The sequence below is a fragment of the Syngnathus scovelli genome, chromosome 1, assembly GCF_024217435.2.
Source record: "Syngnathus scovelli strain Florida chromosome 1, RoL_Ssco_1.2, whole genome shotgun sequence".
Taxonomy (NCBI): domain Eukaryota; kingdom Metazoa; phylum Chordata; class Actinopteri; order Syngnathiformes; family Syngnathidae; genus Syngnathus; species Syngnathus scovelli.
In genome coordinates this window covers 22,316,697-22,329,281 of record NC_090847.1, presented here as the reverse complement: position 1 = coordinate 22,329,281, position 12,585 = coordinate 22,316,697, and the positions used below count along the sequence as shown (strand labels likewise).

Here is a 12,585-nt window from a genome sequence, read left to right as displayed (position 1 = left end):
TAACAGTTTTATTGGAATTAATTTACGTTTCTTTACAATCTTGTGATTTAAATTAGTGTGTGTAGTGATAATCCAATTCATTTATTGTCTTTTATAATTTAATTTTGTCATTTTAAATTAATTTACTACACGGAACCTTCTATACGAGCAAATGTTCATGGGAAACGTTTAAGGAACGTAATTTCCGGTCCACATGTCTGCCTTTACTCCGACGTACTACTGAATTTATCCAACGTTATCTCATAAAATAAAATTGGTTTGCGTTAAGATGAAGCTTCTTACGCATAACATGCTGACTTCTCACGTCAAGGGCGTCACCAACGGATACCCGCTGCTGATCAAGGTAAAAATAACGTGAACCGAAAGCGGGACAAACCGCGATAGACTCAGCTTGCTATTTGTTTTGGTTGCTGTTATTAATATTATTAGTCTAGTAAATTACACATAACGGTCGTAACTCCTGAAAATATGAGTACGCATTGCTTAGCGACGAATACTTTATATAAAGAACGTTTTGCCTGACCCTAGCCTAGATAGACGAACAAAGACATTACATATAGTAAGTAACTAAATAATTTGTAGAACAATTCTGTAAAAGTGGAACCGCATCACACCTGAGGTGTTGGGAGAAACCCTCCAATTTTTAAACTAGCCATTTAAATGTCACTTTTACAATCATTTCCCTTTGCAGCCAACGGAGGTGAAAGTGAACGAGGTGGACTTCAACGCGCAATTTGTCAGCCGTATGATTCCCAAGCTGGTGTGGAGCGCTCTGCTCCAAGCTGCAGAGGAGGTGACAAAAGTCAGCAATTTGGCGTACGATATCAAAACAATGCATGTAATTTGGGCTCATGATTGCCTCCGCAGTTGGGTCAGCGACAAGACCTGCCTAGTGAACTGGTAGCTGACTTTGAACACAATGAGGAGTTCCTCAAGAAAGTACACAGAGTTCTCTTGGAGGTGAGGCATTGACTTTGACACTTTTTAGTTTGTTGATTTTTGAAGTTAGGTCCATAGTTGGTGCACTGGCAGATCTGCCACATCCAATATGTCAGCCACGCTGATGTAGCAACAACTTCATCCATAATCTGAATCTGAACCCCTTATCCTTGTCCTCTCGTATTGTTGCTGTTGATGTCATGTTGAGATATGGTGACCTCTAGAGGCGGCAGTGTGATTCACAAATGTGTTTTCACAGGTGGAGGTGATGGAGGGCTGTCTGCAGTGTCCCGAGTCAGGGCGACAGTTCCCCATCACCAAAGGGATCCCCAATATGCTACTCAATGAAGACGAGGTGTAGGCGCGCGCGCACACACACACACACGCACACACACACACTGACTGGATGTGTGTGTTTTTTGTTTGAAAACGGAAGTTGAACTGCATTTGCATTGATGTCAAGAAAAGATTAGATCATTTTTACTTTTTCTCAGCCAAATGAAAATTCAATGCCCTGTTCTTTTATCTGTATTTATTTTTTTACCCCCCTCTCTCCTTTCCAATAAACCCTTAGATTCCATTGACAGCCAGAAGTGCAGTTACGATTTTGTGGCCACTGAGGATTGACTTTATTATAGCTGTGAGTGAATGTAGGCGGGAGTGGGACTTGCTGAGTCTGTCTGTGCGTGATTGAGTCTGTTAGTTACTTTGAGTGAGTGAGTGTGTGTCAACGAGTGACTATGAGGATGTGTAGGAGTGTGTGACTAGTCGCGTGCGTGCATCTGTGTGTCAGTCAATGAGTATGCAAGTGCAAGTGTGAGTGATTGGCAGTGCACAAGTTTGTGTGGTATTGCATGAACCTGACTTTGTTAGAGTGTGTGTGTGAAAGCGAAGTGTATGAGTGCCTGAGCGTTTGAAAGTCTGAGAGTAAGTTAATATTACTACATTATCTGAGGGTACATTCAAGTATGACACTATGCGTGTGTGTGTGTGTGTGTGCGTGCGTGCACCGCACACACATGTGATTGTAGGGAGCACAGAGGTCTAGATGACGTGGCAGCGGCTGGTCTATATTTGGCTAAGAGGGAAAAAAAGGCAGCAGACAGGCCGGGAGTTGTTTTTCACCATTTTTCCCTTTTTTTCTTCTTTTCTTTTTCATTTTGAAAGCCGCAAGTAAGTCGCAGTGGCCAAAAGCACCCCCGCCCCCACCTGCTTTGGTTTGCCTTTAGAGTTGTCTCCGTCTTCAACAAGTTGAAACAGACGTGTTAAACGACATTGTTTTCCAAAGTGAGAGCGGGTAAATGCGCGGCGACACAAAACCCCGAGGCAGGCCGAGTGCTACCTTTCTTTCCTTCTACTTAAAGCAATTACAGGCCTGTGCCCACAACTATAATGACAGTATGATGCGATGGCAGCAGAGCAGCAATAAAAGCCACCCATGACAGATTAACAGTGCTGTGCAAATCCTGAACTGTAATTAACAACGAGATGGCTGGAAGATAAAGCAGCCTGCTGAGTGATGTCAAATGCAGAGGCGTTTTGAGACGCTGCCTTGGAACGGCTGCAATCAACTAATGCCGTTTCATTCGACCGCTTTTATTTAGTTCAGCTTTTTTTCTTTTTTTTTTTGGGAGGGGGTTGAGTGACTTTTTTTAGCCCGCAACTTAGTCATTACATAGTCTGCAGGCAGCCTGTGCTGCGTATCAACAAATGTTTATTACATGTTGGGTGTGTTATCATTTAGCAGTATGTCAAATGAATTGTCATAATAACCTAACTTTTAATCCCGCTCCATGCGACTCTTTTTAGCTGAACTTTATTGGTTGCACTGCATCTATATAGAAATAGAATAGAAATATCATCTATTATTGATTATTGACCACACAAATGTTAATTGCAAAACGTCATGCTGATTGGCACAGATATGCCTTTCACCATTTAGTTGAATTAAACAACACAATTGTTATATCTCCATTTGAACTTTATTTTTTTGCTTTGTTTAGACTTTATTTGATTCAAACTTGGCTTAAGTGAAGCTCTCTTATCTGTATGCTTCTTTTTCCAATTAACAGGCAATTTGAGGATGGCGTTTGTACAATTTGGTGTGAATGTAAAATGTCTCTATTAATCTTATTTTAGTAACATGTTTGTGTTTCTGTTGTCATTAAACTATGACTAAGAAGCCACCACTTTTGGCCTCTTATCGACTTGTTAAGTAAACTAGCTCCGAGTGTTCAACTTTGTCTCCGTTTACCGGCCACTTGAGGATTGTTGTTATTTTTAGAAGAAATTAACTGTGTGTATTTGTGTGCCCACTTTGGTGCGAGTCAAATGGCTCTTATCCACAAGTCACACTCCCTTCCTCTTTCGGGAGCAGCCCGCCTCCCAACCTCCCACAAAGACCGTCCGCTGCTCTCAGGGCAGCCCCGCCTCCGGCTCTCCTTTCTCGCGGGCTGCGTGGCTCAGTCGGCGCGGCTCGTGATGAGCTCCATCCCACAGCAGGTCTGCACGCATACCAGCGGACCCCGCTTGATCTGCCCTGAAAGCGGCCCCTCCACCACAAGGACTTCTTTCATACTTCTGTCACCTTCTGCTTTTTCTCCCTTTTACCTCTCTCCGTGTTTGGATGTTTATGCGAGGGGGCTCTCCGGGCCGTTGGTTTTCCAACATAAATCAGCACTTCCCTCCGGTTGTTTGGCTACGTTTTGTTTATCTGTACTGAGGATAATCAGGGCTTTTGTAATACGTTTTCGGGGAAGTAGTAAATCTTTTGGAGTGTATCAAGTAGGGCGTTAAATACCGCTGGTAGGTTCCTTCGGAGACGGAGGGCTATGTGGCCCCTTTGGCCCCGCCGGTGTGCTTGTCCGAGGTGAGGGCACGTAACGCGTTGTGAGCTTATCATGGGCTGAGTTGTTTTTATTGCCCAAAGGATGGACACTGGAGGACTAGTCAGATTTTGCTTAGATTAATTACGTCTAAATGTCTCAATTTTAAGTGTTGGACTAATACTATTTTCAAGAAGTTTGTGCAGTTTCTTGCTAGCCTAGCTCGCTTGATGAAATATGTAAAAACAAATTAAACACTGGAGTTTAGTCATAAGTAGTCCATCAATCAAGGTTTTTTTAATTTGAAGGACAGTTGTAACTTTTTGGTACGGTTTCGCGATTAAGTGGCCGCCTGATATCAGCCTCCCCTTTCATGTGCTTTTTAGGAGTCGTATATGTTTATCGGGTAGCTTTAACTCTGACGCACGATTTTGCGATCAGGGGTTAGTGTCGGACTTTTAGTTGCAGTCTCCCTTCCCTTCTGAATCTGGAGGTATTTTTTTCCCCCACAGTCTGACTGCCCCCGCGGCCGGCCGTTCAGGGACTGTGTCTCGCTCCCATCCCCTCTTCGGACAATGTGGCTGTCTCGTTTGGCTCTGCTGCTGCTCCTCCGGCTTTCCTTCGCGCTGGTCAAGGGCATCAATACTTGCGCCTTCATCAACCTGGACGAGCAGAAGTCGCGGCGCATCGAGGCGGTGCGCGGGCAGATTCTCAGCAAGCTGCGCATCCAGAGCCCGCCAGACGACGACGACGAGGTGTCGGCGGCGGCCGGCGGTACGGTGCCCGTGGAGGTCATGTTGCTGTATAACAGCACTCGGGAGCTGCTGAAGGAGAGAGCGCGTCTGGCAGACTCGACATGCGAACGGGAGAGCAGCGAGGAGGACTACTACGCTAAAGAAGTGCAGAGGATCGACATGCTGCCCCAGCGCACGCAAACCAGTGAGTACATTTCTCCAGATCGGGTAATTTGTTCCTCTTTTTATGCCTCATACGACGACTTACAGTGACAGTCAGAAAAGGTATCAATGATTTTCTGGTGGGTGGCAGAAGCTCCACTTTTACCCACCTGTTGCCGTTCATCCAACAGGAGAGTGTAGCGAATGTCACGTGACCGAACTGTGCACTTTGACGTCAATTTCAGTCGACAGCAGGGGGCGGTACTGCTTAAAATGTCAGCCTGTTTCGATGGTTGAAAATTCCTGGGTTATTCTGTTTATTTTCATATTCCACAAATGCAATATTATTCAGAACATTGGGTTTAAAAAAAGACAAGAACTACGAATTTTTTGGCATTTAATTTCATTTCATTAGAGAAAAACCACTTTGTATCCCATTGGACATCGAAAACTCTCAGGGAGGGAAATGGTGAACAGATAAGATATACATCTTCCAATATGTAATTAGGCAACCTATCATTTCACTCTATGCATGACTAAGACAAAAGAGGGCAATATTCCCCATATAGAACTGAAGGGGGGAACTCTGGAGGTTATATTTAGAATCAATTTGTACCCTAGGTCTGACAGTAGTATGGCATCAAGTTTGAAAAGTCAGAGTGTGCATCTGCGTTTTCTAGACATCACGTCAATGGTGGACGTGTGGCGGAAATACCACTAAATGTTAGGCTACGAATGAAAGAAACACATACACTGACATTGCAGAATTACATAACCCTTGAAATCCATCCAGTGCAACAATGGCCAAAGCTGCACAAGGCATTCATTACCTTGCTGTCCAAACCTTTTATTTGTTTTTCATCACCACTCCTTATCCACTGTACGTTTGTTGACTTGAACAACAGCTCGGGTCTTTCTTTTTCCCCCCTCTCCTCGGCAGACGCAGTTCAGCCGCTCCCACTGGACCCGCATTACAGAAGCGTCCTGTTCGACGTGAGCAATGTGGATATGACAAACAGCACGCTAGTCAAGGCTGAGTTCAGGATCTTCCGAGCCCCTAACCCGCAGGCCCGGGCCTCCGAGCAGAGAGTGGAGATCTATCAGGTTAGGATCCAAACACACATTTTTAATGTGGTTTTAAAGGAGAGCTTCATGTGTTCTTAAAAAAAAAACAAAAAAACAGACAACATTTATACCGTGTTTATTTTGTCTAAAAGTAGATGTGAATGTCAACAATCGGCTGTGTGACTTGTTTTGTGGCTGCGGGCAAATATTTCACACCCCTCAGAATTCCCAGGGAAGCAAGTCACCTCCATTTGCATGCTAAGTTTATGAGCATAGAATGTTAGCATGTGTTATTTAGATCCAATTGAGTAAATGAGGCTCCTTTCCACAGTGGAAAAGGAGCCAGACCTGTGCCAAGGACAAACACTTAACACTACCAATCCAGGAGCTGCACCAACATTTAATGGCTTCTTCCTAACCACTCCACAAAGTGTTGTGGAAATCCCTTAGTTAAGTGTTTTTTGCATAATCCTGCACATTTCAAATAAGTAAACATTTCTTTCCACAATTCATAGGAAATTCCTTTCCAATTCCTTTCTAATTTTGGAAATTTCTTTCCACAATTCATAGGAAATCATGGAAATAGAATGCAAACGCTACTGTTTCAAACTGACAACATAAAATAATTGCCCTACCTGACGGTATTGATAAATTATTGCTGCGTTCTCGCATTCTGTCACTCATGACGACCACATGCGAATTTAGAGGTTCTATCGTAACTTCTTTTTCAAAGATTATTGTGAAAGGTCTACCAGATGACATTGTAATTGGATGACAGCAAAAAAAAAAAAAAAAAAAAAACAGCTTTTCACTTGATGACTCCATTATATAGCCCACCATATAAAAATCTCTCTTTATGGTAATTTGGGAGTAGGGAATGAGTGATCATTCCCTGCTCCCTAATCACTACGTAGGGAGTTTTTAATGGGACTTTTTGGTAAACTATATGGTCCATTATATAAAAATACTACATAGTGATTAGGCAGGAGGGAATGACGATACAAGCACCAACAATAAAACAAACAAACAAATGTCACACCAAGGGGGGGGGAAAGAAGCCAATTCCTTCAAGCTGTTTTCTCACCACTCCCAGGTGAAATTTAAATGTAAACACACACACACACCAGAAAGAGCACAATGTCAATGGGAATGTGTGTGTCGTTTCAGGTGCTGAAGCCGGACGAGGAGAGCACGTCCACGCAGCGCTACATCGACTCTCGCACCGTGCAGCCGCGAGCAAGGGGAGCCTGGCTCTCGGTGGACGTCACAGAAACTGTCAAGGACTGGGTGTCAGAGCCAGGTTGGCATCATTTGTATTCACACATTGAAACGCTTTTATGCTCTTCTTCTCACACGTGTCTTTCCCTTATCTCTACTGGCAGAGAAAAATCTGGGCTTGAAGCTGGGTGTCCACTGTCCATGCTGCACCTTCGTCCCCGCCACCAACAACATTGTTCCTAACAAGAGCGAAGAACTGGAGGCTCTCTTTGCAGGTTTGCTGCGATTTTATCCACAAAAATTGGCCTCCTCTGCCACATATGGGACAGGAATTTTATTGTTTATAGATAGATAAACAGAGATACATTATTTGTAGTAAATAAATCATTTTCAGCCCATTGAAATGAAATTATATCAGTTTCACTTGACCGCTGTTTGGGCACGTATATTTAGGACTTGATCGTGTATTTACGTGAAATATTAAACACAGATGATACAGTACATTTGCGCACCACTGCTAACTACAACCACAATAATAAACAGGTTTGGCAAACAAATATCTCTCCGGCAGTGTCGATCAAAACGTATGCATTGAAAAAGGCGTCATCATGTTACGTATGTGTGTAAATTACATGGACCATAAAAGTTGGTCAACAAAACATATGGTTCCAAAAAATCAGGTGAGTGTTAAGACGACAAGAAATGTGGCACTCACCACATGACTAATGATTCAATGTCACACCACCCCGCTAAATAGCCGTCCTGTTCTCCCACATACACTGCAATACTATTGAGCAACAGGCAGGCGTGCGTGGCTTTGACCAGGCCCCAAATGACTGCCCTTTACTCCCAATTTACTCTCAGCTCAATATTTTTTCCCCTCGTTATGTCAACAAAAAATATCAATGTTTGATTCTGTTGTAAGACAAGCAAAGGGCTTGTTTTTACCCAACCACCCCCCGGTGCCACTCAACAGCGAATAAACATTTGAAATTGGCTGTGATGTGTTAGCACGCGAGCATGTTAATACCTACCAAATGACAAGATGATGAGGGTGTTGTCAGTCCCGCGGGATGTCATTAAGTGCGATTTTTGACAAGTTTAAGAGAGCTGCCTGCACGTTTTGAGACTTACAGTCAGAGAACTTTGCGAATGATCATATTTATTAGTTAGACGCAACCATTTAAAAAAATTGAAACAAAAAATCCCCAAATATCTGGACAAAAAAACCAAATCCCCCCCCAAAAGAAATCCCCCCCCAAAAAATAAAAAAAAAAAATCTGAAAAAAAAATGTCAAAAATAAATTCCCAATCAAATTACCACTATTCTGAACTCAAAGAAAATTGAAAAAGTTATCTGGAAAAAAAACCCAAATCAGAACAAAAAATCAAACAATCATTTTTTTGCACAGGCGTGGACGACGAGCAGCTGCGCCTGCTAAAGCAGCAGAGCCAGGTGAAAGGTCAGGCGGACTTCAGCAGCAAAACGCCTCACCTCATCCTCACCCTGCTGCCCAGCGACCGAGTAGAAAACCCGGCCAAGAGGAACCGCAAAAAGAGGGCGGCGGCTACTGAGGCAGCAACCTGCTCACGGTATGACTGCACTCTAAGTATTCAGACATACAAGGTTATTTTAGCAAACAAAATCTAACAAAAAAATTAACACAAAAAAAAAAAAACATGTTCATTAACTAAATCAAAGAAATGCTTTTTGGAAAACTAACTGATTTTACGTTTACAAAGCCAGTTGTCTCTTAACACTGTCTTTTCCCGGAAACATAAAATTGACTAGCTGACCCCAAACCTTTGAACAGTAGTGTATACATTATGTCAAAATGGACTAAAAAAAATGCCGTGCGGAGCCTAAGAATGGTGTCTCAGTGTTTAGACTGCTGCGTGTTTGATTTCGTCTGGCTTACACTGTCTGGCAGCCTTGCATTGTCATTACCATTTTCTTTTGTCATTTTCCCATGACACAACTTTAAACACCCGTTTTCTCTGTGTGCGTGTGATAGCGGATCCGAGTCGGGCTGCTGCCTACGCTCGCTCTACATCGACTTCCGGCGTGACCTCAACTGGAAGTGGATCCACGAGCCCAAAGGTTACAAGGCCAACTTCTGCGCCGGCAACTGTCCTTACCTCTGGAGCGCCAACAACCACTACAACATGGTGGGCTTTAACTCTTTCTGTTCAATAACGCCGACCCGGCCGCACAGTGGAAACAAACACAAAAAAAAGAATGTTATATATACATATATTACATAGTTACATTTTACAATGTTTTGTATACATGATCCTCACTCAGAAATATTGTAAATATGTGACTGTACAAAATTGCATTGGTTTTCAGTATTGACTTCAAGATGTCATTGAAGGCATCACATGACACGGCTGTTCGATGTCAACTCCCAACAATCATTGTAGTGACGTGTCTGCTTGGTGCATATGTCAAACGTGCAGACTTGGGCGACGCGCATTACGAAATGCGCTCGACATGCACGCTTTGTGGTCGCTGGTTTACCTCAACCTCGTATGGCACCCATAAACATAAAGAACAAGACAACATGCTGCGCTGTCGTCAGGACAGCGCACACACACTGCTTGGCATCGTAACAAACAAATATGTGCGGTGAATAATACTGACACTCTGCCTATGTTTGTTTGCGTGTATCAGATCCTACCGCTGTACAACAAGCTGAACCCCGAAGCATCAGCGTCACCCTGCTGCGTCCCCCAGGACCTGGAGCCCCTCACCATCATGTACTTTATCGGACGCAGCCCCCGCGTGGAGCAGCTCTCCAACATGGTGGTCAAGTCCTGCAAGTGTCGCTAGAGACAGACGCGCGTCCGCCCGCTTTCCATTTGAGGCTGGAAATAAGTTCACATCCATACTGTGCATACGGCAAGTATTCATAGCACTTCACATTTTATGCATTATATGTTCAACATTCCCCCCCCCCCCCCCCCCCCCTCAAAACTCGACAAGTGAAGTGAAGCTGTGAATACTTTCCGGATGCACAGTAAACAAACATGCTGTAATAAACTTCAACAGTGCATCCAGCACAGGATTCCTTTATGTCCACTGTTCCTTTTGATTGTTTGTACTGTAGCTAGACAAGAGGAATAGAAAGAAAAAGAGGGGCCGTGTCCAAGTGAGTGGGCCGAGGCCCTGCCAGCTCACTGCGGTCTAGGCCTCAAAATGTGCCCCGACGTAAATAGGATGCGAACGTTTTTTGACGAAAAGGCATCCATTCAAAACGCCTTCTCCTCCTCCGTTGCTGCTTCTGGGATTTGTGGTGGGAGGAGAGAGCAGGAGACGGCCTTTTGAGAGCCAGACATGGGACGGACGACGGGGCGGAATTTGTCTGGAAGGTGGTGGTTTGCAGCCCGGCGCATTTCCGAACATTTTTGGGGTCTGGCAGCCTAAGGATGCTGACTGGCTTCTTTTTTTCTTGTGCATTCATTATCTTGATGGTCATATGCGGACTTTCTTGTGTTCTCTATGTCATTGTTTCCCAACCTTTTTTCATTCACGGCACACCTTTTCATTGGAAAAAATCTCGAGGCACACCACCAACAAAAATCTGTTAAGTGTTACACCAGCTTCTATATTAAAATCAGTTATATTACAACAAAAGACGTGAAGTTCTATTCCTGTATATGTATGGAGAGTCAAATAATTGAATAAAAATAAATACTAAATATTCTTTAAATTGTATTTCTTTTGTAAATGAAAGTGACTATTGAAAGTGATTGTGATCCAAATCCAAAATTTTTAATTTTGTATTTGTTGGATTATAGTTGATGGTGTTATTATTCCGAATGTGTTTGAATAAAAGGTTGATTAAAACAAAACGTTATGCCGACATTTGTTATTTTGGGGGACACCAACTCGTGTGTGTATTGTGTATATATATATATATATATATATATATATATATATATATATATATATATATATATATATATATATATATATATATATATATATATATATATATCCGTTGAGGCAGGCAAAGGAAGGCAGTTCAACCTTGTGTTGGCTCGTGAGTGAACGATTCATTCAAAAGAACGAATCTTTTCAGTGAACGAGAGTGAACAGTGATTCGTTCTTTTTTCAGTTCACATGACTTCAACCAGTAGGTGTCGGTAATGCGCATTGAAGCTGGTGCCACGTCGCCGTAAAATAAGACGAAGAAGGAAATGACGTCACTTCCTGTTCACGAACGAGACGCGAATTGCATTTCCTGTTCGACAACTGAATGGATCTGTGAGTGAGTGAGTGAGTGAGTGATTCGCATTTCCAGTTCATCGCGAGAACGGATCAGTGAGGGAACGAATCCAGACTTTCCCGTTCGCGAACGAGTCAACGAGTGAACTGCCTTCCTTCCCCACGTGCATCAACGGATTAGTCAGTGAAGGTGTTGCGTCTCCCTCCTGGCGTGAACTATGTAAATCAGAATGTCGATTTACGATTTGTTAAGGAAAGAAAGAAGCACTCGGTGAAACACCACTTCTTTTATGCACGTTTTCTCCAAGCTAGCGGCTAACTTTATTGCATGAAGGAATGCGCCGTTATGCTAAAACGGGAAGATTATGCTTCTCTTTGGGTAATCTTGATTTTATAAATTAAAAGATCGTGAGCAGCATTGGAGCCCCATTTCAACCCCTTACACTGAGTGCCAAGCAGGGAAGAAATGGGTACCATTGTTATAGTCACTGGTATGACCCGGCCGGGGTTTGAACCCACAACCTCCCAATCTCAGGGCGGGCACTCTAACACAAGGCCACTGAGCTGGTAAACATTCACTCTAGTCTAGTGGTATAACACTTATAGTAGTTTTTAAATAACGTATGCATATATATACGCCTAAATATTGTCATTCAATATAACGACTGCAATTTCACATTAGATTGCTGGTTTGAAATTTGCTTTTAATATTATTTTTAATAAACATTTATGTTAAACCTTGTCTGGTGTATTATTCCTTGTTTTTATATTCGCCAATTAAAACATAAAAATCAGACATTTGGTTAACTGCTTTATATGACAATATGTGTATGTATATCTACTGCAATTTCACATTAGATTGCTGGTTTGAAATGTACTTGTATTATTATTGTTTTAATAAACATTAAAAACCTGTTAAAACTTGTCTGGTGTTTTATTCCTTGTTTTTATTTTTTGGGGGCAAGAAAACAAAAATTTGACATTAAGTTAACTGACATATGAATATGTGTTTTATGTTGTGTAATATGTGTTGGTGTCCCTCAAAATAAAGAGCAAGTAGTCTAATACACATTCTAGACACGTACAAAAAATGCATAGTTATTAGGTACACCTGAAATTGGTGGTGTACCTAATATAGTGTTTTCACGACTCGTTCGTGAACGGGAAGTGACGTCATTTTCTTCTTCGTTTTGTTTTACGGCGAGGTGGCACCAGCTTCAATGGGCATTACTGACACCTACTGGTAGAAGTCATGTAATTTTAGAACAGCAAACTGCGCATGCGCCGCGGCCGTGGAGTTTTCGGACAAACACAAGAGCCGCACAGGTAGTGAACACAGATGGAGCGCAAAGGACCAACTAGCTATTTTTTTGGGTCAGAAATAACATTAAGGGTTGCAACAAATCACTGT

General features: G+C 42.7%; 2 protein-coding genes across 2 annotated transcripts; both read left to right on the top strand.

Annotated features, from left to right (window-relative positions):
* The first annotated feature begins 147 nt into the window (after window positions 1-147).
* trmt112 (tRNA methyltransferase activator subunit 11-2) lies at window positions 148-1,525 on the top strand. The gene is made up of 4 exons (XM_049739790.2): window positions 148-343; window positions 692-793; window positions 868-960; window positions 1,199-1,525. The coding sequence occupies exons 1-4, from the start codon at window positions 269-271 to the stop codon at window positions 1,298-1,300; spliced, it is 372 nt and encodes a 123-aa protein (XP_049595747.1). The 5' UTR covers window positions 148-268; the 3' UTR covers window positions 1,301-1,525.
* Window positions 1,526-3,283: 1,758 nt separating this feature from the next.
* Window positions 3,284-10,649, top strand: tgfb5 (transforming growth factor, beta 5). Its single transcript, XM_049739245.2, has 7 exons — window positions 3,284-4,703; window positions 5,601-5,764; window positions 6,893-7,025; window positions 7,108-7,218; window positions 8,356-8,536; window positions 8,959-9,112; window positions 9,618-10,649. The coding sequence occupies exons 1-7, from the start codon at window positions 4,340-4,342 to the stop codon at window positions 9,774-9,776; spliced, it is 1,266 nt and encodes a 421-aa protein (XP_049595202.1). The 5' UTR covers window positions 3,284-4,339; the 3' UTR covers window positions 9,777-10,649.
* The last annotated feature ends 1,936 nt before the right edge of the window (window positions 10,650-12,585 follow it).